We start from the raw sequence: 27,168 nt of genomic DNA on the forward strand, positions 1-27,168 counted from the left end.
TCCCACATCCATTGTAACTCAAAGATTCTCTCCTCCAGTAGACGACAAGTGTTTGATAGCTAAACATAATTTAAATGGGTAAACATGCATAAGAGTTCAAGTCTATCGTTAGTAGATACTATCTATTTTGGCTCGTTAGATATCGTCGTCAGCCTCATAATTTTAAAACACGTCTACAACGGAAAGGTTTCCACACACCCTTATAAGGAACGTTTTGTTCCTCTCTCCAACCGAGGTAGAATCTCACAATCCACCACCGTTGGGAGTCCAGCATCCTCACTAGCCCGATGTCTAGCTCTGATACCATTTGTAATAGCTCAAGTCCACCGCTAGCAAATATCTATTTTGCCCCGTTATGTATCGCCTAGCCTCATGATTTTAAAACGAGTCTATTAGGGAAATGTTTACACACCCTTACAAGAATACGTGGGATCTCACAATTCACCATTCTTGGGAGTCCAATGTCCTCACTGGCACACACTTCAGTGTCTAACTCTGATACTATTTGTAATAGCTCAAGCCCACCGCTAACAAATATTGTTCGCTTTGGCTCATTACGTATCGCCGTCAACCTCACGATTTTAAAACACGTTTACTACCCGATCAAAGATGACTAGCTGATCTGATTTCAAACTAAATGGACCGCGTCTAGATGACCATGTCAAATGCATTCCCATTAACCAAGGAGGCCTCAAGTTCAGAACTTGCTGCACAATAAACTACCAACTCAACACTTTCATTCCATAAACAATGTTTTAAGTACAGGAGGAGGCAATCCAAGAAGCTTGTTGTAATGAACAGAAGGAAAAGCCATCAAACTTTTTCCAAAACATATACACAAGACGCTACATCTACAGCATCAATCAATCTCTGCACTCAAAAAGCCACCACAAACAGCAGAATTTTGTTCATTCGGAGTTACAAAAAAGGCTACCAAAAGCAGCAATGCCAATGCCAATGCCAATGCCATCCTTTCTGCAACAACGAAACGTAATGGTTTGGCAAATGTATGTGAGTGAACCATAACGTAGCGAAGAAGAGAGCTGGAAAGAGGAATACATGACTAACCTGCTTTCTTTTTGGCAGCTTCATATTTGTTGGAGTTCCTCCTTTCTTACTATTAACTCGTGCCCTGTTGAAGATCACTGTGATCCCTTCAGCTGGAGCAGGATGTTTTTCATCCCACTCACCAAATTTGGACAGAGAATTACCCTTCTGAGCCTGCAAAAGGAACGTCTTAGAAATGGAAAACAATGGCAACAAGTAAGGAAGAAGAAGAAAAAATCATGGGCTCAAAATTGGCGGCTCATTGCCACTGTCCCGATGGGCGAAGGTGGATTAGATTTTACAAATCCAACAAGCAAGAAAAATCAAACTATACTTCAAAAATTATATTGAATTTGTACCATTCTTCGCCCAATTACAATAACCATACCCACAAATAGATTGTATTGTAAAGCAAAAAAAATATATATATATATATCCTGCGGAAGATGATGTCAACCGAGGAAAAATGATATTTTTTTCTTGCCCAATTACAATTACGTATTGTAATTGGGCGAAGTACCGAAATGGAAAAAAAAAGAAAAACCGTAATTGACCATGTCAACTGAGGAAGATGATCAATGAAAGAATGTAAATCGAAGTACCGAAATGGAAAGAGAAAAAATGAAGCCTATAATCTATTAGTCATCTATAACTCGATTTATATAATCTAACAAGTACAGAGAAGAAATTAATACTCTGAACTCCTAAAAGTTGAGTTCCTGAGAATCAATATAGGCGTGACAACATGCATAATCTAATGCAGTCAATAAATGAACCAAGAAATATTGAGAAAAGGATGGTTGCAATATACATGATACAAATACCAACACATGAAGGAAATCCCTTGGTGGTGGTGGATGGTCATATATTTGGTCACAAAATGGTTCCGAGTAACCATATGTGTAACACGAACCAATAGGTTATGAGGCCTAGCCTTGCGCCTGGACGACTCATAAAAATTCGACCGCCAGAAATCCTGCAAAGGGATTAGGATTAGGAATACTCGTACCATATCGAAGGGTAGAAATTTGAGTATACTGTGTTATTTGACAGTTTAATGAAAATGGCAGCAAGTATAACCAAATAGAGTTTGTCCATGCCTTGTAATCATTTTTCCTATATAGGGCGGGGAGGAAATTCTAGTATGATATATATAACCGTATTGAGACCAATTGATAGTAGTGTTCAAAAAATCCGATAACCCAAAAACCCGATCAACCAAACTCAAATAAATGAAAGTTTTATAGGTTGAGTAGGTTCATGGATTTTCCCAAGACTAAATTGGTTGAACGGAGACAACTTACTTTCAAAATATACAACTTACTTTCAAAATATACATTTTTGCATTTGATATAATTATATATACATCTTTTTTTTTTTTTTTAATTTTATAACTATTTTTATTATTTATTCTCCAATTAACTCTTAAAAATTTTATCGCCAAAATATATATTAAAATTGAGTTACAAATTTTAATTAAATGTTTAAGAATAAATAAAAATATATTTTTTAAACTAATATTTGGCTTTATTAAAAATAAAAATTTAAATAAATGACCCGACAACCCAACCCATAAAAGGTTAGATTCATTATTTAATAATGATTTTTTAGGTTGAGTCTAAAAAAAAATATCTCAACTCAACCCAACTTAACCCACAAATAGATTAGTACTACGATAATACGATAATCCAGACAGGAGTTCAGGTGAAGCAAGTGTTCTGTAAAAACTATAGTACTGCCTCGAGGAAAATTAGCACTTACCAAATTCCATCAATTCGATCGGCAATAAGTTTTCCATGCCTTGGGATGAGACCTGATGCATTGAGTGATTTGAACACATGACCTGAAAAAGGACATGCGTAAATTCTCCAAGTTTTGAAACTAATCAAACAAATAGGCAAAACTTATAACAAACCTTTGTCTTCATCAATTTCCATGCCATTTCCTATTAAATGAACAGATTCTGTTCCTACGTCAATCGCAAGATGATCAGTAGAACCTTTCCGCAAAGTTCGAGCATGGGCAGCTGAGGCTGATGGAACAGGTGGTATTGCACTTTTCCCAGCTGGTTCCTGCAAAATACCAAAACAGTAGAAGATGTGATCCATGGAAATGGATGCCAAGAGAACCGTTTACATGGAATGCACATTAGAAAAGTCACAAAAACAGTATCCTACTGATACTTCTCATGGATAATACATTAACTACCTATCACGACAGACCCAAGCAAGAAGTAATTTCAAACTTCCTAGTATATGGATACGTACTGCATCTTCAATCTCTGATATCTCTGATCCAGAAGGAAAAGAAGGTGCTTCAAAGACGCTCCTTTCTTTGATTATCTCTGGTTGAGATGTCCGTCCTTGAAGTGACTCTTCAAGTAGCTTATTCTTAGTAGTTAGTTCATCCACGACGTTTTGGCTCCCTATTAACTTCCCACTCAATTCCTCAAATTTGATTTTTGAATTTTCAGATTCGGAGAGCATATCCAGGATCTGCCTTTCTAATATTCTTACTAGTCCCTTCAAGCCTTCTGACTTTGAATCTCCACTGTAGTTACTATCCAACAAACTAATAATTTGTTCTAAAGAATATGAAAGCTCTGAGAGATCTTTCTTCATCTCCTCTAAATCAAGTTGATACCTCGATGCTCTATCAACCTCCTCTTTCAGCTGTTCAATTGCAATTATTTGTGTGGACACTGTAGACTGCAGCTTTTGCTTGTCATGAGATAGTAAGTTGAACTGATTCTGTAACTCGGAAACATAATCAGCAAGGTAAAAGAGCTTCTTTACATCAGTTGAATCATATTGTTCCACATCTAGGTATTCTGACTCTGGCAAAGAGATCTCAATCCCTCTAACCTTCTTAAAGAGAGCTTCCATTTGCATAGTTGACAAAACGCAGCCTTCTGCCTCTGAGAAAAATATAAAAGTCATCAGAAGATTTTTAAAAGATCATGGAAAAATTCTGCAAATACTTGAAGAATGAAGAAGAAAAGGTTTACCTTGTTCTTTCACCAACAAACTATTATACAATGATGAAACTTCAGCCTCCCTTTCTTTTAACTTTTCTTTATTTGCTTGACAAGTCTCCAGTTGACGACTAAGTTCAAGATAGGAACTCTGCAATAGTTGTAAATCAGTCTCCAACTTAACTACCATATTTTGGTTCAAGTCCTTTTCCTTTCTAATTTTCTCAGTAGTTGCCTCAGTTATTTCCAATATATGCTGCATATCTTGAATTCTACAAGCTGCAACCTTGCTGGTGCTCTCAAACTGTTTAACTATAGATTTAACTTTTCTGCTAGCAGATAATAATTGTTCTGCAGCGGAAGCTGATTTGCTACTAGATGATTTTGCTCGACACTCTGCAGGTGAAGCTCCACTAGTCTCACTACTTTCCATGGATATGGTATCCTTCAAGTTGTCAAGTTCGGGAATAGAGCTGAGTAGAAGTAGATGGTTGGTCATTTCAAACTGAAGCTCTTTTGTTGTGTCAATACAGGCAGACAATAGAAGGGAAACATCATCTTCTAGCATCACTTTGGTATGTTCTTGTTCCTGTTTATGCATTTCGAGATTCTTCACCATCTCTTTCAAGGATTCAACGTGTCCACACACAAAAGCTACTTCCTCTCTTGTTGCTTCGACTTGTTTTAACAGATCAGCAATAAACCCATCCATTGAAGAGGAGATACCTTCAAAATAATCTGTGAACTTCTTGTTCTTTAACCAGATTTCTTCCATAATCTTTCTAAAAGATAATGAAATATTACCAACATCATCTTCAACAACCACCTTATCACTTTCATTTTCAACAGCAAAATCAAGGAGCTTTCCATGAGAAAGGGATTCCTTAGCATTCGGATCCTGGATTAAATTTAAAAGATGTAATCAGAATTACAATACATATGGAATATTTGAAAATAACTAATTAGACATTTCACATATTTCTGTGATGCAAGAAGCGGGCATGTCAATGTGCCCCTGGGGGAGGGGGGAAACTAGTCTTTATATGTTCATTGTTAATAGATTCAAAAGAGCATCAAATGGCTGCATCCAGACAAGCAAAATGCAAATAAATAAATGGTGATTTTTTTTCCAATAAGAAAACTGCATTTGAAAAGAAGGAAAGGAATACTGTAGAAAAACAAGTCACAAAAAAAAAATATATCTATATCAGACCGAACCAAACAAAGGAGCTACCAAATATACAAACATTAAAGGCACCAACCAACATAAACAAATTTCGACACAGAATAAACTTTGTATGCACTTGTTGAAGATAATAGAAGTGAGTATTTTACCAATATTTGATATCCAGAAAAGCATGGGAAATTACCTTAACAGCATGGTGATCATGAGAATCTATTATGCCACTGTTAACTAGACAAGCCTTGGTGTTCTTCAAAATGATATCCATCTCTCTTAGACTCTTAAGTTTCTTCTCAAAGCATCCTGTCACCACGGTCAACAATGTCTCATCTGCAATAAACTTATGAAGATCATTGAGGTAGCCCGCAAACTCTGCAGATCTGCTCTGTAAGCTGCCATTCGTCCCAACCAACTCTTCCATGCATGCATTTAATTTGGAATTTAGAGCAAATATCTCATTTTCAGAATTTCTCCTCTCACCTTGAATTATAGAAATTTTACTTTCTGCCTAAAATAATGAATCTTCCAAAGATTTTCTTGTTTCTGTCGCCTCAACAACTTCTCTCGCTTGAGAACTGACTTCCTCTTGCAATACCTTTTGTTCTGTCTCTAGCTTCTCTATAGCACTTTGTGCTTCAGCATTCTTTTCCGTTAGCAAAGCAACATTGGTCTCAAGCTCAGTTAAAGTCTTTTCTAATGTGTTTATAATTCCTTGGGCCTCTGCCAATTTATCTGTCTGGACAGCCACTTCCTCCTTTACTTTCTTAGACTCTATCTCTGCATTGAGTTTACAAACTTCAGCTTCTTCTTTCTCTCTGACAAGCACAGATATTTTATTTTCTGCCAGTGATAACGACTCTTGAAGTAGCTTCAGAGACAATGAAGCTTCCGCAGACTTGCTGGACTGTGCATAGGCTTCATTTAATGTTTTCTCTAATTCCTGTTCAATATGTATCTTACTAGATTCTATTTCCCTTTTCTCCTCAGAAAGCTGAAAAATGTTGTTCTCAGCAGATGATAGTGCATTTTCCAATGATTTCATAGCAGCTAAAGCATCTCCTAATTTAATTTCCATAGTACTCGACTCCTCTTTAACATTCTCCAATTCTTGTTCCGTACGTATCTTAGCATCATGAGATTCCCTAATGTAATCTGCAATCCACTTCACCTTAGCTATAGGCTCTTCAAAAACCATATTAATGGGAAGAACAATTCCATCAATTGATTCATTTACTTTCTGTAACATATCATTGCTCTCCAACAAGAACTGCCCGTATTGATTACATTTGTCCTCCAAGATGCCAAGTTCAGACTCCAACTCCGGAATGCGTTGTGCATCAATAGACAACAAATTGATTTGATTTCTGCAATTAGCAACTGTCGACTCTAGACTATCTAATTGTGGTTTCAACTTCTCTATTTCTATGTTCTTGTCATCCAAGACACTTTTCATATTTTCCCTATCCTGAACCAGTCCTTTGCCTTTCTTAACAGCCAAGGACAACTTTTCCCTTAGCAAGGCATATTTCTCCTCTAATCTTTGAAAATCCCCCTGCAAAGAGTCATTTTCCTCTTTCGCTTCTCCAAGTTCTTGAGATACTGATCTTAACCTACTCGAGCAATTACTCAAATTAGAAGACTCCTCTTCTAGAATTATATCATAGAGCGTCAAATCCTGACGACTGACATATAAAAGAGCTTGAACCTTTTCAAAAGATTCCACGTATTCACCTGAGATTTCAGCAGATGCAAAAGCCTTCTCTTTTATCCTCTGAAAGCATCTGTAAACAAGCAAGTTCAAGTCCAACGAAGTTTCACTGACCCCTCCATCATCTGTTGTCACTCCAGATTCTTCTTGTAACATGTTTATGAGTTGAGCCTTCTCCAACGATGTCTGATGCATTTTTATCTTGACTTCTTCATAGTTGCTTAAAAGGTCATCCAACTGCTCCTGGAGATAGTCCGTTTCCTGTAATTTAATTAAAAGTAAAGCACTTATGCGATCAATCTCTCCTTGTGCTGCATCTTTAGTTTTAGCAAGTTCGTCTTGCAAGACCATTATTTCATCTTTAGCCTGAAAGAATGATTCCTTAAGCCAACAGACAGAAGATTTCAGGTCATAAGGTGCAATCAAATCCGGCCAATCAGATAAGTTTACAGTATCTTTTAACATCTGAAACTCCAATAAAATAGCCTCCAGAACTTTCTTCTCATCCACAAGACACTTGAGTCTTTGCATACTGTCCATTGATTTAAGTTCCCGAGGGACTTCAAATTGAGATATAATATCCTCAAAACTTTCGACGACCATATTCCTTTGCAACAGATTTTCCTGAAGTGATGCAACTAAAGTTTCACTTTTAGCCAAGTCAACCTTAATTAGTTCAGCAGTCTCCAAAGCATTTGATTTCTCTTGTAGTTCGACAAAATACTTTTCAAGCTCCCGACTTTTTTCAGCTAGAGACTGTTTCAATGCATCACGTTGCTGTACTAATGCCTTGCCTTTTGTCACAGCCATTGTTAACTTCTCTTTGGTATTAACACACCTTATCCTTTCTTGCTCCAGCTCACTTTTCGCCTTTTCAAGTTCACCATTAACAGTCTCAACTGTCAATCTGTAATTGTCTATCTCATCTGCCAATCTTCTATTTTCATCTTCCAGATGATACATTTTTTCAGCATTGCTGACCTCTTTAGCTTTGAGCTCAATTAACTCAGTATGGGCAGTGGCCAAAATTTCTCCAGCTTCAGTGGAGATTATGTCCGACTCTGCCCCAGTTAAACATGATTGGAGTTGATTAATTTTCAGAAGGATTTTGTTATAATTATCAATTAACAGAGAAGTATTTCTTTCAACATGAAGTGTTTTTTCTGATAAAGAATCGTCAAGAAGATGTTGCTGATTCAATACCGAGTTGAGAGACGTTAACACTCTATCTAATGTGGCTTCCATTTCCCTCTCCTTTTCAGACGAAACTTTCACAGAATCTTCAATTGAGTTCGTGTAAGAGCGAACAACTTCATCAGACACCATATATTCAACAACTTTTGCATTAAGATACTCAATCTCTTGATCCTTCACTAAATGGTTATGACGGAGTTCTCCTATAGTAGCCTCATACTGCAATCGTTCATCTAAAGTCCTATTAACCAATTGTGAGCATTCATTTACCAAGTCTTTCAATGTGGTATTAGAAATCAGAGTGTTCTCTTCCATGTGCTCAATTCCATGCAAATCAAGACTCTCATTCAACTGATTGCCAGTAACTTTGACCAATGACTGTCGATTAGTTGCAGTCTTGAGTTGGCCACAAATGATAAGAAGTTCTTGCACAAAAGCTTCTCTTTCTTTCTGAAAATCAAGCACCCAAAAAAAGAAAGCAATTTAATACCACTCCAGAAGCATGCTACCACAACTGAGAGGGGGTGGTTTATGAACCTCAAAATCGTGTACGACATTTTCTTTCTCGAAAATGGTCCCATTCAGAGTGGCCCTCGTGTTTTCCACCTCGTCCATTAGAGAAACCTTTTCTATCTCATATTGTATTTCCTGTTGCATATCACAAGGCGTTTCCTCCATCAAACTACCTTGAGTTTCAGTAGCTGCTACTGCTTCTTTGCCATCAGCATTGCCAGCTAACTCGTCCGGGCAGTCCACAAACATATCGTCTTTTGCAGCATCTTCGACTACTACAGTACCATCAGGGTCATCTTGTCCCGAGTTATCTGCACCTTCAGTAAGAGGAGCCACTGGCGACAATGTTGATCCCTAAACACCATGTTCAAAACAATTTTATCTTCAAAACATTGTATAATTTTCTTCTCTAATTGACAAGGAAAATTCATATCAAGACATTTCTGCAGCGTCAACATGTGAATAAATGCTAAACTAACCTGGTTCGGCACAGAAGGCGAAAATCCACTGGACACTTCAGAGGACTGCAAAACGGAGTCATTCTCCGAAGTAGCGTCCGCGGCAGTCTCAGAAGATAACTCCCCAACATTAACATTAAGCACAGTTTCCACCCCTACAGCTCCATTTCCTGAACTCTGTAGTGCCGTCTCTGGATCATGATTCTCAGACATGTCGATATCTTATAACTCAATCGCCTTAACCTCAACGAAAACTATATCTCAAACAGAATAAAACAATACTGGGAAATCAAGAAGCTGAATAGAATTTTAAAATAAGACCTAAATTGAATCAAATAACCATTAAACCCTCAAAAGCTACGTTCAACCTCCAATTCGGTGAATTAAAAAGAATCAAAAAACAATAAAGACATCCAAATGGCGCGTAAAAGAAACGGAAACCAACAAATTCACTGTCGTGATTTTGTAAAAATGGATGAGTAATCGTCAGCTATCGATACTGGATTAACGACTGGACCACCTGTTCCACATGAATCTGCAGAGTTCATACAATTCACTTCGCAGACCAATTGATCTGATTTAGCGCCATGCTTCGTCTCCTGTAATCTAGTTTGAAGGCGATGGGTGAAAAAAGTAGAACGTCTCTTCGAATCTTAACCGTTCATCTTTAATTTTTTTTTTAACAGTCGCATTAAAATTATGGGTGGTAATTATTTGAAATTTTGTATTCGTAGATTAAAGTTCTCCAATCCTAGCCCTAGTTTTTTTTTTTATTATTATTAATTCTAATTTTAACTTTATTGGCGTAGTAATTTTTTTTAACTAATTTATTATTGGAGTCATTTATTCAAATTTTTATTTTTAATAAAACATTATTTAAATAATAAATTTTGATTAATGTGTTCCATCAAAAGATGTAGTAGGCATAAAATGGCATGCTAATTCGAATCCATCAAAAGATGTAGTAGGCATAAAATGGCATGCTAATTCGAATCTAACGTGTTGGATAAAGCATCAGTTACTATTTCAAAAAGGTTAATGGTTCAATTATCCGTCCCACAATTGTGACACCCAAGTAAATGAGACTACATAAATGAATCGAGAGAATAAGATAGTTAAGAAAGACTTAAACGAATTGGAAGTCACTACATCTTCCTTTTCGGTAGCTCAATCATAAAAACTTAATTTAAACGTTTTTTATTTGGAACAATTGTACATTTAGCAACTTTTTAGGATTTTCGTGAAACGTATGTAAGTGGGGATAAAACTTGCTAAAAGAACCCGTGTTGGTTCATGGAGATAGTTTTTACTCTTAAAAAGTGAGGAATAGATAAGCTAAGACGCGGGTTTGAAGGTGCCTTTTGTGCGATGGGCATCGCTTTCAAGGTGCCTTTTCAATCATTTACGATGGCTTAAGACAGCAAGTTCCTTTCTTTCAAATTATTGTACTTTTGCCAACCATGATTATTGATCACAAGCTAAGCTATCCTGTCAATGATATAATTATAACCCGACACGAAAGAACTCGCCGTTTATATCTATGATGGATAGTTAAGTTCTAGAGAAGACCCCTGTAACAGTACAAGCTCACCACTAACAGATATTACTTGCTTTAGCCCGTTACGTATTGCTGTCAGTCTCACGATTTAAATACGCATGTGTTACGAGAGGTTTCCACACCCTTACAAGGGATGTTTTGTTCTCCTCTCCAACCAACGTGGAATCTCACCATCCACCCCTTTGGGAGGCCAGCGTCTCGCTGGTACATCCGATGACTGACTCTAATATCATTTGTAACAGCCCAAGCCCACCGATAGCAGATATTAATCGCTTTGGCCCGTTACGTATCGCCGTCAACCTCACGGTTTTAAAACGTGTTCGCTAGGAAGAGGTTTCCACACCCTTATAAAGAATGTTTCGTTACCCACTTGGGGACCAGTGACCTCGTTGGCACACCGTCCAATGACTGGCTCTGATATCATTTGTAACAGCCAAGTCCAACGTTAACAAATATTGTTCGTTTTGGCCTATTACGTATCGCCATCAACCTCACGATTTTAAAATGCGTCTGCTAGGGAGATGTTTCCACACCCTTATAAGGAATGTTTCGTTCCTCTCTCTAACCAATGTAGGATCTCACACCCCAAACTACACGAACAGAATCATCATCCCATCCATGCCAACAAAACATATGATGCACCCATCAGAGACCAAATTCATCTTTATTGACAATTAGTGCATTAGAAAAGGCACTTTCAAGTATATAACATACACGAGCCGAGATGCAGAGATGATTGATTGGCATCTTACACTGATTCATTATTAGTTCTAACTAAGCATTTCATATGATCAACTATTCTATATTAAGCAGGGAGGATATGTTCTGACCTTCACGTTTCGCGTCGGGATTGTCCCTCTATACAGTTTACTCGGACGTCTGAACTAAATTAGATATTCGGAATATACTGCGAAGAGTGCATCTGGATAGTCTTTAGGCAGGCTGTTTATATATCGACGAAAGCACAACATATCCTCCTTGGAAACGGTTTCGGCATCAACCACATCATCGCTACAGGTAAGCACCCATAAGTCCTCTGAGTTGACTCTCTTTAAGCTGCCACGACAAAATGGACACGACTCCGACCTCATGTTCCTGCAGTGTAGGAAGAACAAGCAATTGAGCATAAACGCCACTTCAAAACGCTTTAAAGGCAATGAAGATGCTTAACAAGACTTGTTTTTACCAATTTCGATAGCATTTGATGCACATTGCATGACAGCAATTAGGCAAAACCATCTTCGTGCACGGCTCCAAACAAATACCACACTCGTCTTCTCGTTTCATATCGATGTTCATGAGTCTACCGTCTTTATCACCTCTCTTCTTGCTAGGCATCTCAATCCAACGATGCTCTTCCTCGAAATCGTCCAACTTATCCAAACTACCGTGGATTCGCTGAAGCGAAGGCAATATTATAGCTGGTATTCAAGACATGAAAAAACACACAAGATTAGAATATACAGAACTACTTAGAAAGGTAAGAACATCAGCTATCAAACTAAACAAGTGAGTACCGTAGAAGTCCCTAATAGTTGCCTTCCTTCCATGCCTGGATATATTTAGTTTTTGTTTTCCCTCCGGATGTACCTGAATGGATAAAAAATCAAGATTAAGATACCTATAATCATTCAATAATAGACAGCTACAAAAGCCAACAGACCTTGTACACAAGTATGTGGAAGAGGCTTAAATATCTTGGAAGCAAGCATGTGCAAGAACAGTCCATCCATTGAAGCAAAAACAGAGCAATAGGAGCCAAATGATTGTAAACCAACTTCATTTGAAGATAGCCACCCCCTTTTTCCATGGGGATTGCAGCCGCCCTACAATACCAAAAATCAAACAAACAAACAAATCAGACGACTAGCAACGACACTTGCCCCAACAGGGTGAATTGTGCAATTGCACGTCGATTGGAGAGAGGAACAAAGCATTTCTTATAAGAGTGTGGGAACCTTGGGTGTGAAGGACTCTGAGTCCCAAAGGGATGGATTGTGAGATCACACCTCGTTTGGAGAGGAAAACAAAATATTGCTTATAAGAGTGTGGGAACCTCGAGTGTGAAGGATGCTGGGTCCCAAGGGAATGGATTGTGAGATCACACATCAGTTGGAGAAGGGAACAAAGCATTCCTTATAAGAGTGTGGGAACCTCGAGTGTGAAGGATCTTGGCTTCCAAGCAGGTGGATTGTGAGATCACACATCGGTTGGAGAGGAGAACAAAACATTACTTATAAGAGTGTGGAAACCTTGAGTTTGAAGGACACTGGGCCATCCCAATGGGGTGGACTGTGAGATCACATATCGGTTCGAGAGGGAAACAAAGCATTCCTTATAAGAGTGTGGGAACCTCGGGTATGAAGGATGCTGCACCCAAGGGGTGGATTATGAGATCACACCTTAGTTACGGAGGGAAACAAAACATTCCTTATAAGAGTGTGGGAACCTCGAGTGTGAAGGACGTTGGCCCCAAGGAGGTGGACGGTGAGATCACACCTGGAGAGGGAAACAAAGCATTCCTTACAAGGGTACGAGAACCTCAGAGTGTGGGAGTGAGGACGATATCTACTCAGCTATGGGTCTGGGCTGTTACCCAACAATTCGAAACCCTTTTCAAACAGCAATTTCTTTCTATTTTGGGATAAACCAAACTACTCTAGGCAGAAACACAACCCATTCGTTCTTTCAACTTGCAAACAAAGAAACCGATCATCACGATTGAAACGGAAAAGCAAGAAAAAAAAACTCAACACAATTAAAAGGAGCAAAAGAAGAGTAAAAGAAGAAGAAAACTCACAGAGAATTTGCATACTGAATATCCGCCTCCAAAACCTCCAAAGAATCCTGATGAGAGAATTTCTCCAGTTGATAATACATAATCCGAAAGATCCCTTCCCTCTCCAACAAGAAACCACTGAAAACAGACCAGAAAACCAAAGCGTAAAGCTCCTCCTCCCAGTGGGCTATGCCAAAAGATGAACCCTACCCTTAAAAAACACCGAAGATCAAGAAGGGTTAACCCCAAACCCACTTTCGAAACCCAAAAAGAACGAGAACCCTTATTTTTCTCAAGCTTTTAGGCGGTTTGTCCTTTAGTCAATAGGGCGGCGTCACTGAAATGACCTCTACTCGCCCTTTTGTGGTCAGAAAAAGCTTCAATATAAGAAGAACAAGTTTCAGCTGAGATTATGACGATGAAGAAAATGGAGGGTAGAGTCCGTAATGGGTTTGTTGGCGGATGCCTTTAAATTATTTATTTATTTAATTTCCTTTTTAATAAATCTTAATTTTCAATCTTATCCATCCAAAACATATTCCTTTATTGCTTGTGAAGCTGGTTTCCTTTCAATATTAAATTGAGAAAAAATAGAGTTTTCTTTTTTCCCAACTCATATTATATATTTTCTTGCCCTCCATTATTGAAAACTATAATTATTATTTTAATTAATTGTACCCTCTTAATTTAAGATTAGTTGGCCTAATTAATCAATAATGATATTGGCCTAATGCTATGAGTTCATATTAGTTCATCTACCAATATTATTTTAAATAATTTTATACAAATTATAAATAAATTATTAATTTTATGTGTGTCTCCATCATTTATGATTTGAATTGGTTAATTTTATATTTCGTCAAAACTCTAAATTTTAGTTTTTTTTGTCTCATTGATTTGGTAATTTTCTCGTTTTTCGAGGTGGAGACGGTCAAACTCTTTGTACCATTGATTTGGTAATTTTCTCGTTCTTCTATGTCGAGACCGTCAAACTTCTCAAATTTAACGTTTAATTAAATTTTTAGTACAATAGTTGATGTCAAACATACAACTCAGAGGAAAATAGTGCATGTCAATCATCACTTTATTTCTCGTTTTACAAATATTCACTTAGCAAGGATTTGACGCTTAACGTCGGTTCAAGTTTGACCTAGACTCGACCCAAGTTTGGTATAGTGTCAAAATTTGACCAACATACCATATTTATTTATTAGAGTCGATATAAATCATTTTTTTTAGAGCCAACTACCGAATAGTCAGCTTGCTTGGTCCATATTTGAATCATGTATATATAATTTCTTATAAATTAAAATGTTTAATATTTATTCTTGAATGTATATTTTAGAGTCTAAAATCATAGTTTTTAGTTAATACAATATTTTAAAAGGGTTGGAAAATTATAACAATAAATTAAAAAATATAATACTAAAATAAAATTTATAGTATTAATAAATTTATCAATAAAAGTAATAAAATACCAGAAATTTAAAATAAGAAATATAAATATAAATTTTATATTTATACTATAACTTATATTTAATATTTAGAATAATCCACGTCAACAATTAAAAAAAAATACTATTATCTTTGAGAATCTTTGGAGAGAGAAAAAATCAATAAAAACAAATTCACTAGATTCTAAAATCAAGTTGTAATTTTAAATTAATTAAAAATTTATTGGGGTTAATTTGTTAAAAGATTTTAATTTATTATAATGAAACAATTAATCATAATAGTTTTGTAAATTAAAATCAATTACGAATTAAATTTATTCAAAATAACATAAATAAGATACGAATATTATCATGATGTTATATAAATAAATAATCTTTTTTATAATTCTCATAATTACTTTTAACAATTTTATTAGATTAATCACATTGTTAATAAATTTATTTTTAGGGTTAATTAAATAATTAAAATAACTTTAACCAATTAAATTTTAATTTAATTTGTATTCATTAATAAGTATATTATAAATAATATGTTTCACGTTGATTTTGTCGCCAATATTAATAATAATTTTCAAGCAGATTATTTATAAAAAGAATTAAGAAGAGAAAAAATAATAAACATAAATAATAAAAAATCATATTAAAAAAACAAAGTTCTAATTCATGTCAAGAAATGGCTCAAAATTCTGTCTTTTGAGTTCCTCACAATTGTTCATTGTTTTTCATGTGTAGGTTTCAACTTGGTGTCGTCAGTGTTGTTCCTACCGAACAATATTAGCCACGGTATCGGTATCGGTATCGTTTTTATCGTATATTACTTGAAAATCATGTCGGTGACGTCGGGGCCTTACCTTGCAGAGGGAAGGATGGAACTGTCGGGGCTCTCGATCTCGAGAAAGCTCGTCAGCAAAGTTTTTCGAGATGATTGTGCTCTTGAACAGCTTGAAGATTGCTTCTGGTTTCCTTCATTACCATGTTCAATCTTGATTGCATCTTGTATGGCCAAGATGACTTCCTGCATCCTTGGCCTGGAAGCTCCATGCTGCTGCACACATTGTATGGCTACTTCAGCAATTCTCCACACTGATTCTATTTTCACGTTTCCTTCTAGAAATGGATCCACGACGCTCGTCACGTCCCCTTTATGGACCAGGGACCTCGCCTGTATAAACCAGTCAATCGTGTTAAGATTCAAGAACTATGATGTATCAGAGCCAATCATTGGTTGGAGTAGGGCTAGACCCTCTCCACGGTAGACACATTTTAAAACCTTGAAGGGAAGTCCAAAAGTGAAAGCCGACAATATTTGCTAGCAGTGGGACTGTTACAAATGGTATCAGAACCAATCACTAGACGGTGTGAGGTATTAGTTGGAGTAGGGCTAGACCCTCTCCACAGTAGACACATTTTAAAACCTTGAAGGGAAGTCCAAAAGCGAACGCCCATAAAGGACGATATTTGCTAGCAGTGGGACTGTTACAAATGGTATTAGAACCAATCACCAGACGGTGTGAGGTATTAGTTGGAGTAGGGCTAGACCCTCTCCATAGTAGACACGTTTTAAAACCTTAAAGAGAAGTCCGAGAGAGAAGGCCCAATGAAGACAATATCTGCTAGCGGTGAGACTGTTACATATGATAATGGGTCGAGTCAAAACTGAAGAACTTACATACCCAGTGAACAATGTTCAATTCACTGCCATAGTCTTCTGGTGAGACAGGTTTCTTTCCAGAGATCAGTTCTAGCAGCACCACCCCGAAGCTATAGACATCGCTCTTTTCGGTAAGTTGTTGAGAAGCATAGTACCTGCTATTTTCACATGTTCATGGTCATGCTTGTGAGCAGGTGCAAGGGGACGGGGTGGAATACGTTATGGAAAAACAATAAAATTCGACATACTCAGGATCCAAGTAGCCTACGGTTCCTCGAGCAACGCTTGATACATGAGTCAAATCTTCCTCGGCTTGCCTCGAGAGTCCGAAGTCGGAAACTTTTGCCCTCATATTGATGTCGAGGAGTATGTTGCTAGTTTTTACATCTCGATGAATGATACTTGGGCTGCATCCCGTGTGCAAATACTCGAGCCCTGAAAACGATCAATTCATTTACAGAAAAAGCTTGAAGATGGAGTCCTGAAATTCAGTAAAAAAGAACACAGTTTATCACTAGGATGAACCTTTAGCTGCATCTTCTGCAATGTGAAGGCGAGCCAGCCAGTTCAAGTGCTTTTGAGTCGTAGAACCTGCCGATAAATGATTAGTAGAGAACGACACGAAAACGAAAACTTCTTAAGCCTGGACAGACGAGCAAACCGTATAAGTGATCTCGTAACGTTCCATTATGCATATATTCATAAACCAGAATCCGTTGATGTTCTTCTTCGCAGTAGCCGATCAAAGGGACCAAATTTCGGTGATGAATTCTCGATAAGAGGGCAACCTGTCGATATTTTAACACGGTCAGTATACTGTTAGCTAAAGAGTACATAGTTCTCTCTAGACCAACGACCTACCTCGGTCGCAAATTGTCGATTCCCATGTGTAGACGACTCGGCCATGATTTTAACTGCCACTTCCTTGCCGTCGCTCATCTTCCCATAATAGACTGATCCAAAGCTGCCTTTACCAATTTTCTTTGAGAAGTTATTCGTCGCTTCTTCGAGCTCGGAGAGAGATAAATAGTAGGCCATGCCTTCATCGCCCTTGCCGATCGAGTAGGCAGAAGAGCGCTTAGTGCTGGTTTGCAGCGAACCACCTAAGGTCCACAAGACGAGAGAATTCAGAAAATAAAAGTCGTACTGTACGAGAAATAAGCAGGTTTCGAGCGGGAACCTTTTTTCTGGTAAGGCGCCGTTCTTTGAAGCTTGCGGACTAACAGCAAACTTCCTATAAGTAGCATAATCAGGAGCACAAACGCTACCAGAGAAACTCCAAGAATAAGATTAGAATGCATATTGAATCGTCGACTTTTGTGCAGCCCCAAGTTACCATCGTACCTGCAAGATACGATCATAAAGACATAAAACAAACACATCGAGACTCCTCTTCATGTCTCGTGCCTGTCGTTCTTGTTAAAACACATCAAGCAGCCATGAACATGTGAACTATTTTGTCATATCTTACTATGTTCAATCTAGATATACTTCATGCAAGGAATAAGGATCAGTTGATTTCATTTCTACTAGAAAAACACGCTCATGCATCGAGCTAGGACTCGGGATGTAACAGTCTAAGCTCACCACTAGTAGATATTGTCCTCCTTGGGCTTTCCCTTTCGGGCTTCCCCTCAAGGTTTTAAAATGCGTATGCTAGGGAGAGGTTTCCACGTTCTTGTAAGGAATGCTTCGTTCCCCTTTCCAACCGACGTAGGATCTCACAATCCCCCCTTGGTGGCCCAACATCCTCGCTAGCACACCGCCCGATGACTGGCTCTGATACCATTTGTAATATCCCAAGCCTACCATTAGTAGATATCGTCCTCTTTGGGCTTTCCCTTTTCGGGCTTCCCCTCAAGGTTTTAAAACGCATCTGCTAGGAAGAGGTTTCCACATCCTTATAAGGAATGCTTCGTTCCCCTCTCCAACCGATGAGAATCTTACCGCCCCGATTCCTAAGGTTGAAACTCATTCATGATGTTCATCACTCATTTTATGATACAAATAACTTCCATTTCATTTTGATGCTTTGTCCCTAGAAAACCTGTGAGATCCCACCTCGATTGGAGAGGGGAACAAAACATTCCTTATAAGGGTGTGAAAATCTCTCCCTAAAAGACACGTTTTAAAACCGTGCGGCTGCAGCGATACGTAATGTTCTAAAGCGGACAATATCTATTAACGATGAGCCTGGGCCACCATTCTAAATATACTAAAGTATCAGTTGGAGTACTTACTTAAAGATGAGTTTCTTTGCCAATAATTCTGGAGGTATTGCACCCGAAAAGGTATTGTTTTGAATATAACTGCCACATGATTCACAGTTGAGTTGATCAATATGGCAACCTATTTATGAGAGAAACAATAACCAAAAACTTTTACATTCAACCTATTCGACATAAAACGCGCAGAGTTAAGAGATCGTTACGTACAGTTCCTGTAAGTTGGGCAAACTACCCAGGTAGGACGGTAACGTCCCTGTCAATTTGTTATTCTCTAGATGTCTGCATGGTCGAACAACATATCGTTAAGTCATGACGAAACATACTCTCTTGTTTCAAGAACGGAAAATTGCGGATAGCCTCGAGAGCTTACAAAATCTTCAAATTTATTAGATTACTCATGTCAGGCAGTGGCCCTGCAAGGGAATTTCCATCCAACCACCTGAAGAAAAGGAGGACACGACAATGAATGGCAACGGAGATTCGTTACGAAAACAAAAACGGTGCTTTGCTTAAAGCAAGTTGGACTTACAATTCCATTAATCCATCCATAGTATTGATCTCTGCTGGAATGCCACCCTCGACGTTCTTCCCGGAGAGCTTACTGCATAAGAAGTGAAAGGATAGGCATACGTTAATCGTTACCAAAGGGCTTGAAGACTCGGATTCTACATACCCGAAATGCATGGTTTGAAGCTCGAAAAAAGGCTTAAAATAGAGCCATTGAAGAGTCGAAAAAAGTTACATTTTAGTTATTCTCAGCGGTTGTGTGGCAGTACAAGTCACCCATTCCCAGCTTGTTGGAACGCAAGGATCGCCTTCGTTTGTCCGAACGTTCTCTGCTGACATGTTATGGAAGGCATTCACGACAGACTCTACCAATCGAGACAGAAAACACTAATCAATCGACTTCAGTAGAGAACATTTATAATCTGTCACGAACAACAAGTTTCATGATATCGTTAATCTTCATAACAAGATGTCGAGATGAAGAACCTACCATCTCGCCTATCAGTCTTGGCAGCAATCTCAACATATCTACTAATTTCCAATGCATTCAAAACCGGTCCTCGAGTTGAATCTCGAGTCTTGACAAACGAAAACGAAAGCACGAAACTCAGAGTCACGTTCATATAACTTGGTTCGTAAAGAGTATACGTCCCATTAGCATTCTCTTCAATGTTCACCACTGCATTGCTCGAGTCCGGAACGTTAGGTTCCTCTAATTTGAACTTTCGAGTCTCGTTCAAACCCAAATCTTCAATTTCAGCAAAATATGCATAAGCTCTGGCATTGGCAGGAAAATCATCCAAATTCAACCTGTAACTAAGCACTCCTTTTGTGCCAAGAACTGCAGTTTGCATCACCTTAACAGGCGGATATTCCCTTGTCATTACATTAATGTTCTTCAAAGTTCTTATTCTTTCTGTCCCCGGAGCCACCCCCACAAGATAATTTTGCCTCTTCTCAAGATCTGAATCCCAAATTCTGTCATATGGATCATCTGGGTACCTAAGAAACACAAAGTAAGTACCAAATAAGCAATGAACCGCTCAAGCCATTAAGCACTGTGTTAGGAATAATGACTCTCCTCAATGGTATGATATTGTCCACTTTGAGCGTAAGCTCTCGTGGCTTTGCTTTGAGCTTCCCCAAAGGCCTCATACCAATGGAGATGTATTCCTTACTTATAAACCCATGATCATTCCCTAAATTAGCCAATGTGGGACTCCCTCCCAACAATCCTCCCCTCGAAAAAGTACATCATAGAGCCTCCCCTGAGGTCTATGTAGCCCTTGAACAGCCTCCTCTTAATCGAGACTCGACTCCTTCTTTGGAGCCCTCGAACAAAGTACACCATAGAGCCTCCGAGGTCTATGTAGCCCGCAAATAGTCTCCCCTTAATCGAGGCTCGACTCCTTCTCTGGAGCCCTCGAACTATGTACACCCTTTGTTCAGCCCTCGAACAACCTCTCCTTAATCGAGACTTGACTCCTTCTCTGGAGCCCTCGAACAAAGTACACCCTTTGTTCAGCCCTCGAACAACCTCTCCTTAATCAAGACTCAACTCCTTCTCTGGAGCCCTCGAACAAATTACACCCTTTGTTCGACACTTCAGTCACTTTTGACTACATCTTCGAGACTCACAATTCTTTGTTCGACATTTGAGGATTCTATTGACATGACTAAGTTTAGGGCATGGCTCTAATACCATGTTAGGAATAACAACTCTCCACAATGGTATGATATTGTCCACTTTGAGTGTAAGCTCTCGTGGCTTTGCTTTAGGCTTCCCAAAAGACCTCATACCAATGGAGATGTATTCCTTACTTATAAACCTACCGACGATCAAGTACCTTACCTTATCACGTCCTTGGTGAGGGCACCAAAATTCACTCTAGCAGCAACTTCCAAGAAGAAATGATCTTCAAAATCCGTTGCATACATAGAAAGGTTAAAAGGGCGCAGCTCAAGAGTGGATATGAATGGAGAGCCAGTAGTAGCACAGCATATGCACACATCGAAGGAATCAGAGGGTGCCCTAATGATCATCTCCTTCACATACACTCTCGAAGCATCAAAAATGGTAACAGTCGACCACTTAGTTGCATCCAAATACAGCTGAAATTTAGGGTACGTTTCTTCATTCTTCAAACTCCCATACTGAAAACTTGCTCGAACCAAATACCTTCTTCTCTCCTCTGTTTTCAAACTGTAACAGTACTTCTTATTGTCGATTGGGAAATCCCGCCGTGTTTGGTACTGCATCGAGTTTCCATTTGGGTTTTCCACCGGCGATGACCTGCCGGCGTTCATGATTCCGGCGTCGGAAATCCATACCAGCCCTGTAACTGGGTCGGTGTAGTTCTTCGTCGCTCCACAGTCTATACTGATAAACTCTGTTTTTTGGTGGAGGAATTACACAAATCAGTATAATGGGTTTCACTTTAAAACGAAATGGGTATTCATTTCAAAGCATCATTTGATTTGGAAATGCGAAAACGAGGGTTGTTCATCTGAAATTTGTTCCGATGAAGAACTGCAGAGAGAGAAGAAAGAACATACCTTTAACTTGACAATGAACAGAAGAAACGACGAGAAGAATCAAAGCCAAAAAACGAAGAAAACCCATTTGAAGAACAAACAGAATGAAGAAACCCACAAATTTTTATCAGTGAGTGAGCTGAGTTTCACTATCAAGTTCTGGCGTTGATTTTGGCCTTCGGAATCATCTTTTTTCGCCCCCTTTTTCTTTCTGGGAAGGAGTGCAGTTCAAGCTCGAGCCCAATATTTATGGGAAAAGAACCAAATTTCAAACCATTTGGCTTCATTTGAAATGGACAGGGCCATTCAAAGCCACATGCAATTGTGAAGAACATGGAGTTGGGTATTAGGAGAGCGAAAAAGCATATACTTTTAGAAAGTAAAGGCTAAAGAGAAGTGGACAATTTGACAATGATGGTGCACTACATTGACAAGATCTTGATAGGCATCATCAGAGCCATAGCCATGCAAGAAATTTAAAAACAATAAAGCTATCAATATGTGAACAAATTATCTCTTTGTTCTCCACTTGGGATAGCTTGTTTTCAGCTTCTTGAGCTTTGAAAAGAATGGATACAGGGATAGGGATTCGTGTTGGGTCTGGTTCCTCTAAGTGACCAAATCTAGTTCCATGAAATGGTCAAGGAATCATAGTTGGGTCTATATATATTCTTAGCCGAGCATCCCACACAGAGCCATTAATCTTTCTTCCTCTTTGACAGTTCCATCAGGGACAGTAAATGAATTAGCTAATGAACCCATTTACCGAGTCTTTGAATAAAGAGGCCCGACTGACCCTGCCCCTCTACAACAACTCGGTTGAACAATGGAATTGCCTCTCCGAGCGTATTCGCCCCTGACCCGGAGGCTTGGCATTTCACTCTTTGTTGTGGGGTTGTCACGGATTGGCCGGCCATACGGGAAGTCCAAGGAGTTTTTTCTTTGTGGAGGAAAAAAGAAGAGGAAGTTATGATCTCAAGATAGGCTTTGTTGGGATTCGGTTTTTTGTGAGACTACTTTCTCCACTTTAATCGACTACTGAATTTGAGACTGAACTGCTTTAATCGTTTATGGAGTCTTTATTACTTCAAGTTTTGAAACGTGTCTATTAATAACAGATTTCTACTTTTACAAGAAGTGCTTCATTTTTCTTGAGGGCGCAGTGTCACGGTCCTACTTTTTCAATCGTGTGATGTCGTAATTTTAACTCGCTCACAACTAGCATCAAAGGGAATCAAGTTCCATATATATTTTTCGTTCTAGCTTTGTAGCTTCATCGAACCTTAGGCGAGGTTTATCTTTGCGTATTGAACATTGCTTGTACGGAATCCGAACATCCATCCATCCGAGTTTCATCGAGGCATTGACCCTCTCATGCCCATGTCATGTCATTTACGAATACAGTACTGGATAGTAGGTGAATATTTTAACCTCTGACACGCGGGCTAGGACGCAACACCGACACACTCGTATCGCTTGATACTGTCCTTGAAAAACTCATTTCAAAGAAAGTCGCCCGAGTCACTTGTCTTGACACATTCGCCCTCGCTGTGCTACACGTATGTGCCAGAGGATAGCTAAATTAGACCACAGGACCTAGAGGTGGTGGAGAGCTGACACGATGCCTCCCATGTAGTACATTTTTTTAGCCACTTTCAATCCTCACGCATAGACATGATTTTGGCATTTTTTTAGCCATTTTCAATCCTTCACGCATAGACATGATTTTGGCGAACGGTCATACGGTGTCATGGAGCGTCCATCCGGTGTCCAATTGACACCAAATTTGGCGAGTATGAATGAACTTAACTTCAAAAATACATGTCCAATTCCTTCAAAAACCCCAACTTTCGAGGTTAAGGTCGAAGACCTTACTCGGGCCTTCAACAAGCCTATCTTTGCAACTCTTGTTTATTCCATGAGTCTATCCTGCTTATGCCTCGACTTGTCTTCAATGTCCACTATGTGTGGTGTGTTAGATGATACACCGTTCTCCTCGGTCGCATCATGGCACTTGTCTAGGCTCTCGTGTCACTGGATGGGCGCCATTTAAGGGTCACCGCTTCTCTTATCATAATGCGAGGGTCACAACCTACTTTCTTCATAGTTAGGTTGACACGTAACATCTTGGTTGACACATCATCTGTTGTCTAGCTTTAATAGCATCATTTATAATAGTCCACGACTAATAAATGTTTTAGCTCGTTCAGATGTTACTCTGAAAAATATCTAAAAATTACTTTTAAGAAGAGGTTAAAAAGAAACACAGTTTTGTTTCAATTTGGATGAGAATGTTTACAACTAAGATAAATTTAAAAAGTTAAAGGTAGATAAATTATTTAATAATTTATGAATGTTGTTTTTGAAAGGTTTTGGGTACGTAGCTTTAATGATCGGGTCAATATATTAATGATAAAATTGAGTGGAAATCGTAAATAAAATCCTAAAAGTAAAAACAAGGGCCCACAAGGAAGGAAAAAAATATTATATGACCACAAAAATATTATTCTTATGTTTCAATAATACATTTATTTATTTTTATATTTTTTTTAAAAAAATAATTTTGATTTGAAAACGTGCTAATGGGTTTCGGTCCAAAGCAACCTTAACAGCCTCTAAATGAAACGGACTCGGGCTGAAGAAGGGAGGCGACCTAATCGTTCGGATCCTTCCATTTTTCTCCGCAATCTCTGTCTAAGCTCCGATGAACGATCATGGAGGAACCCATCGGAGAGAGACAGAAATGCCGATATCAGAATTCGTGAGGGACAGACGAGGGGCGTAACTGGTGGAGAACCGCCGCCGGATTTAGGGCGGAATGAAGCGGCGCGATCAAAGTTGGGTAAGAAGCACGCAGCATTAAATTTGCAGCAATCAATAGGTTTAATGCTTATCTTGATTGTTAACATGCTTAGTTATGGGTTTTGGGTATTCTAAGGAAGGAAGGAAGGTCTGACTTGGAAACAATGCAATCCCCGACTAAGAAACAATGGATAAACACTAAACAGAAGGTATCCTTTTCTTGTCTTAAAGTGTCAAAGGTTTGAAGTTTGAAATCAAAGCAAGGTTTTACCCACATCTCCTTCTTTCCCTCGTTTTTTAGATGTCTGGACACGGCCTTTCCATAAATATATCTCTTCTTTTCTCAACATCATCTGCTGCTGCTGCTCTGTTCTGTCGAGTTGGAAGGAGAAAGAATGTGGCAACAACAGCCCAAAAGGAACTCGTTTAAAGAATCTGTCAAGGCTGTTGAAGCTGATATCCGACGTGCAAATGCCTTGTAAGATCTTCTATTGGGGTTCTATTCTCTGCATATAATTCCAGTTCCAATTCGCCAACCCGACGATAGTAGATATGTCGATATTGTCCTCTTTAGATTTTCCCTTCTAAGCTTCCCTTGAAAAGTTTCCATATCCTTATAAAGAATGAATTTCACAATTTCATATAGGCCCAAGCCACGACGTGCAGATATTGCTCTCTCCAAACTTTTCCTTTTGGACTTCCTCTCATGATTTTAAAACGCGCCTATTTGGGAGAGATTTCTACACTTTTCTTTGTTACCTACCCTCTTCAACTGATGTGGGATCTCTTGGACCATTTCTCAATTTGTGCATGTCATCCTTACACAGAGGTCAGAGGTCATGCTTCGTTCCTCTCTGTTACAAATGGTACTAGAGTCGGTGCCAATGAAGACGTTGTGCCTCCAATAGAGTGGATTGTGAGATCCCAAAAAGAAGAACGAAACATTTCTTATAATGATGTAAAAAGCTCTCCCTAATAGAAGCGTTTTAAAACTTTAAGGGGGAAACCTAGAAGGAAAAATCCCAAAAGGGTAATATAGATCTGGAGCTTGCCGCACACCCTACTTTATGTTCCAGAACCCAAAAGATCTTTTCATGGTTCTTAACGTCTGATACCCGAGCCTTGTTGTTCCACTACTTGAATTAGGACTTCTCATGGGTTTGGTTTTGCATTTGTAGGGCAGCTATGTTCTCGAGAGATTACGGTGGATTTTGCATTCAAATGAGATTACAATACAGCCCATTTGCTCTCTTTTTTCTTCATTGGATTGAATGGATGGATTTCAGTTGCACAGATCCTCTTCCAAGTTTCTTGGGCCTTTTCCACATACTCTTGTACAAGGTGCTTCCCTCAACTCTTGCAGCATATTCACAACCTGAAATCTAAAGCTACTCAATGAAATCTAAAGCCCTCTCAATGTTTACTCAAGTATGCAGGTGTACGTCGATGGACACCAACCGTTGGCGTCGCCACGAGAAAGAAAAGCCACCCTCAAGGAGTTCTATGGTCTGCACTTCTCTCCTAACTTTTGCTTTTTCCAGAGACAAACAGATCAAATACATTAACTATGAAACCATGGCAGCTGTAATATACCCTTCACTTAGGCAACTTCGAAGTGGGCACCTCAAGTCGAAAGAAGAGACTTCTTCTAGGAAGAGAATAAAAGATCAAAAGGGGCTGTCTAATGAGGATCTTCAGAGGGATGAGGAGTGTGGGATATGCATGGAAAACTGCAGAGATGTTGTGTTGCCAAATTGTGGCCATTCGATGTGCCTCAGCTGCTTTCAGGACTGGTACTAACAATTTTTCTTCCTTCTCAGCCTCAAACTTCCTTATTATCAGCTAACAACAGGAGTTCTGTCTGTTGTAATCTTGTCTGCAGGAGTCCGAGGTCGCGTTCCTGTCCCTTCTGCCGCAACTGTCTAAATAGGTTGAGCACCAGGGACCTGTGGGTTCTTACAAGCGACACCGACATTGTCGACTGGGAAACTCTTACCAAGGAAAATCTAATACATTTCTACCTTTATATAGAAAACCTGCCACTGTTTCAACCAGACGTGAGTATTTTAATACCAGATTACATGTTGTGATCCGTCAGAAGCATAATCCAATGTGTTGGCCACCACCAACTTCAACTGGCTACAATTTAAGCTGTAAGCTTGATTCTCTGCTACTGTCATCTGTTCAAATTCAAGAGATTGCAAGTAGAAAAACAGCATTGCTTTGTATGGTTCCTCGAGCACTGTCATTTGAACAATGTAATAAACTTCAACTTTCTAATAAATAACTAAACACAAGGCAGATGGGGCAGTTTCAATCAAAGTAGTTTAAGAAAAAAGCTTTTAGGTGTCGCAGTGGAACAGTTGATATCAGTGATGGCCGGTCTTGCGCTCGGACAATCTCAGGACACTGAGACATCCTTAGGAGTGCTTGTTCTACAGAATCCTGATGCATTCTGATTCAATTATGGAATTGGATATCTGTGATCTCAAGCATATAATTAACAGACAATTCAATGAGAAAAGATCCGTTCCTTACAAATTATCTGTTCAAACAGAAACTTGGGTCTCATTATAT

General features: G+C 38.8%; 4 protein-coding genes across 9 annotated transcripts; 1 reads left to right on the top strand and 3 right to left on the bottom strand.

Moving 5' to 3' along the window:
• Positions 1-715: 715 nt before the first annotated feature.
• Positions 716-9,725, bottom strand: LOC111781119 (trans-Golgi network-localized SYP41-interacting protein 1). Its single transcript, XM_023661564.2, is given in 10 exon segments — positions 716-975; positions 1,069-1,221; positions 1,859-2,023; positions 2,809-2,890; positions 2,963-3,119; positions 3,315-3,964; positions 4,055-4,919; positions 5,392-8,556; positions 8,644-8,973; positions 9,099-9,725. Coding segments are annotated over 8 exon segments (5,544 nt in total). The 5' UTR covers positions 9,291-9,725; the 3' UTR covers positions 716-975; positions 1,069-1,221; positions 1,859-1,920.
• Positions 9,726-11,283: 1,558 nt separating this feature from the next.
• On the bottom strand, positions 11,284-13,863 carry LOC111781154 (E3 ubiquitin-protein ligase AIRP2). Its single transcript, XM_023661606.2, has 5 exons — positions 13,436-13,863; positions 12,299-12,461; positions 12,153-12,225; positions 11,822-12,056; positions 11,284-11,730 (listed from the first exon to the last, which is right to left on the bottom strand). The coding sequence occupies exons 1-5, from the start codon at positions 13,513-13,515 to the stop codon at positions 11,520-11,522; spliced, it is 762 nt and encodes a 253-aa protein (XP_023517374.2). The 5' UTR covers positions 13,516-13,863; the 3' UTR covers positions 11,284-11,519.
• Positions 13,864-15,480: 1,617 nt separating this feature from the next.
• LOC111794069 (putative LRR receptor-like serine/threonine-protein kinase At1g67720) lies at positions 15,481-22,111 on the bottom strand. Of its 2 annotated transcripts, none has more exons than XM_023676200.2 (15): positions 21,811-22,110; positions 21,107-21,644; positions 19,745-20,256; positions 19,490-19,619; positions 19,277-19,348; positions 19,118-19,186; positions 18,955-19,026; positions 18,760-18,828; positions 17,700-17,863; positions 17,381-17,622; positions 17,181-17,307; positions 17,045-17,110; positions 16,768-16,954; positions 16,542-16,674; positions 15,481-16,030 (listed from the first exon to the last, which is right to left on the bottom strand). In XM_023676200.2, exons 1-15 carry the CDS (start codon positions 21,875-21,877, stop codon positions 15,716-15,718), a joined length of 2,763 nt encoding a protein of 920 aa, XP_023531968.2. In that variant the 5' UTR covers positions 21,878-22,110; the 3' UTR covers positions 15,481-15,715. The 2 variants fall into 2 exon arrangements, with proteins under 2 accessions (XP_023531968.2, XP_086979392.1); XM_087123266.1 differs by having other exon boundaries at positions 15,876-16,030; positions 16,538-16,674; positions 21,811-22,111.
• A 2,282-nt stretch (positions 22,112-24,393) lies between these two features.
• Positions 24,394-26,892, top strand: LOC111794088 (E3 ubiquitin-protein ligase AIRP2). Of its 5 annotated transcripts, none has more exons than XM_023676231.2 (7): positions 24,492-24,631; positions 24,728-24,800; positions 24,893-25,069; positions 25,770-25,932; positions 26,028-26,097; positions 26,174-26,384; positions 26,474-26,892. In XM_023676231.2, exons 3-7 carry the CDS (start codon positions 24,987-24,989, stop codon positions 26,679-26,681), a joined length of 735 nt encoding a protein of 244 aa, XP_023531999.2. In that variant the 5' UTR covers positions 24,492-24,631; positions 24,728-24,800; positions 24,893-24,986; the 3' UTR covers positions 26,682-26,892. The 5 variants fall into 5 exon arrangements, with proteins under 5 accessions (XP_023531991.2, XP_023531999.2, XP_086979396.1 ...); XM_087123270.1 differs by having other exon boundaries at positions 25,775-25,932; XM_087123277.1 differs by lacking the exon at positions 24,893-25,069.
• The last annotated feature ends 276 nt before the right edge of the window (positions 26,893-27,168 follow it).

Source organism: Cucurbita pepo, chromosome 1 (genome assembly GCF_057944985.1).
Source record: "Cucurbita pepo subsp. pepo isolate OVF chromosome 1, ASM5794498v1, whole genome shotgun sequence".
NCBI classification, from domain to species: Eukaryota; Viridiplantae; Streptophyta; class Magnoliopsida; order Cucurbitales; family Cucurbitaceae; genus Cucurbita; species Cucurbita pepo.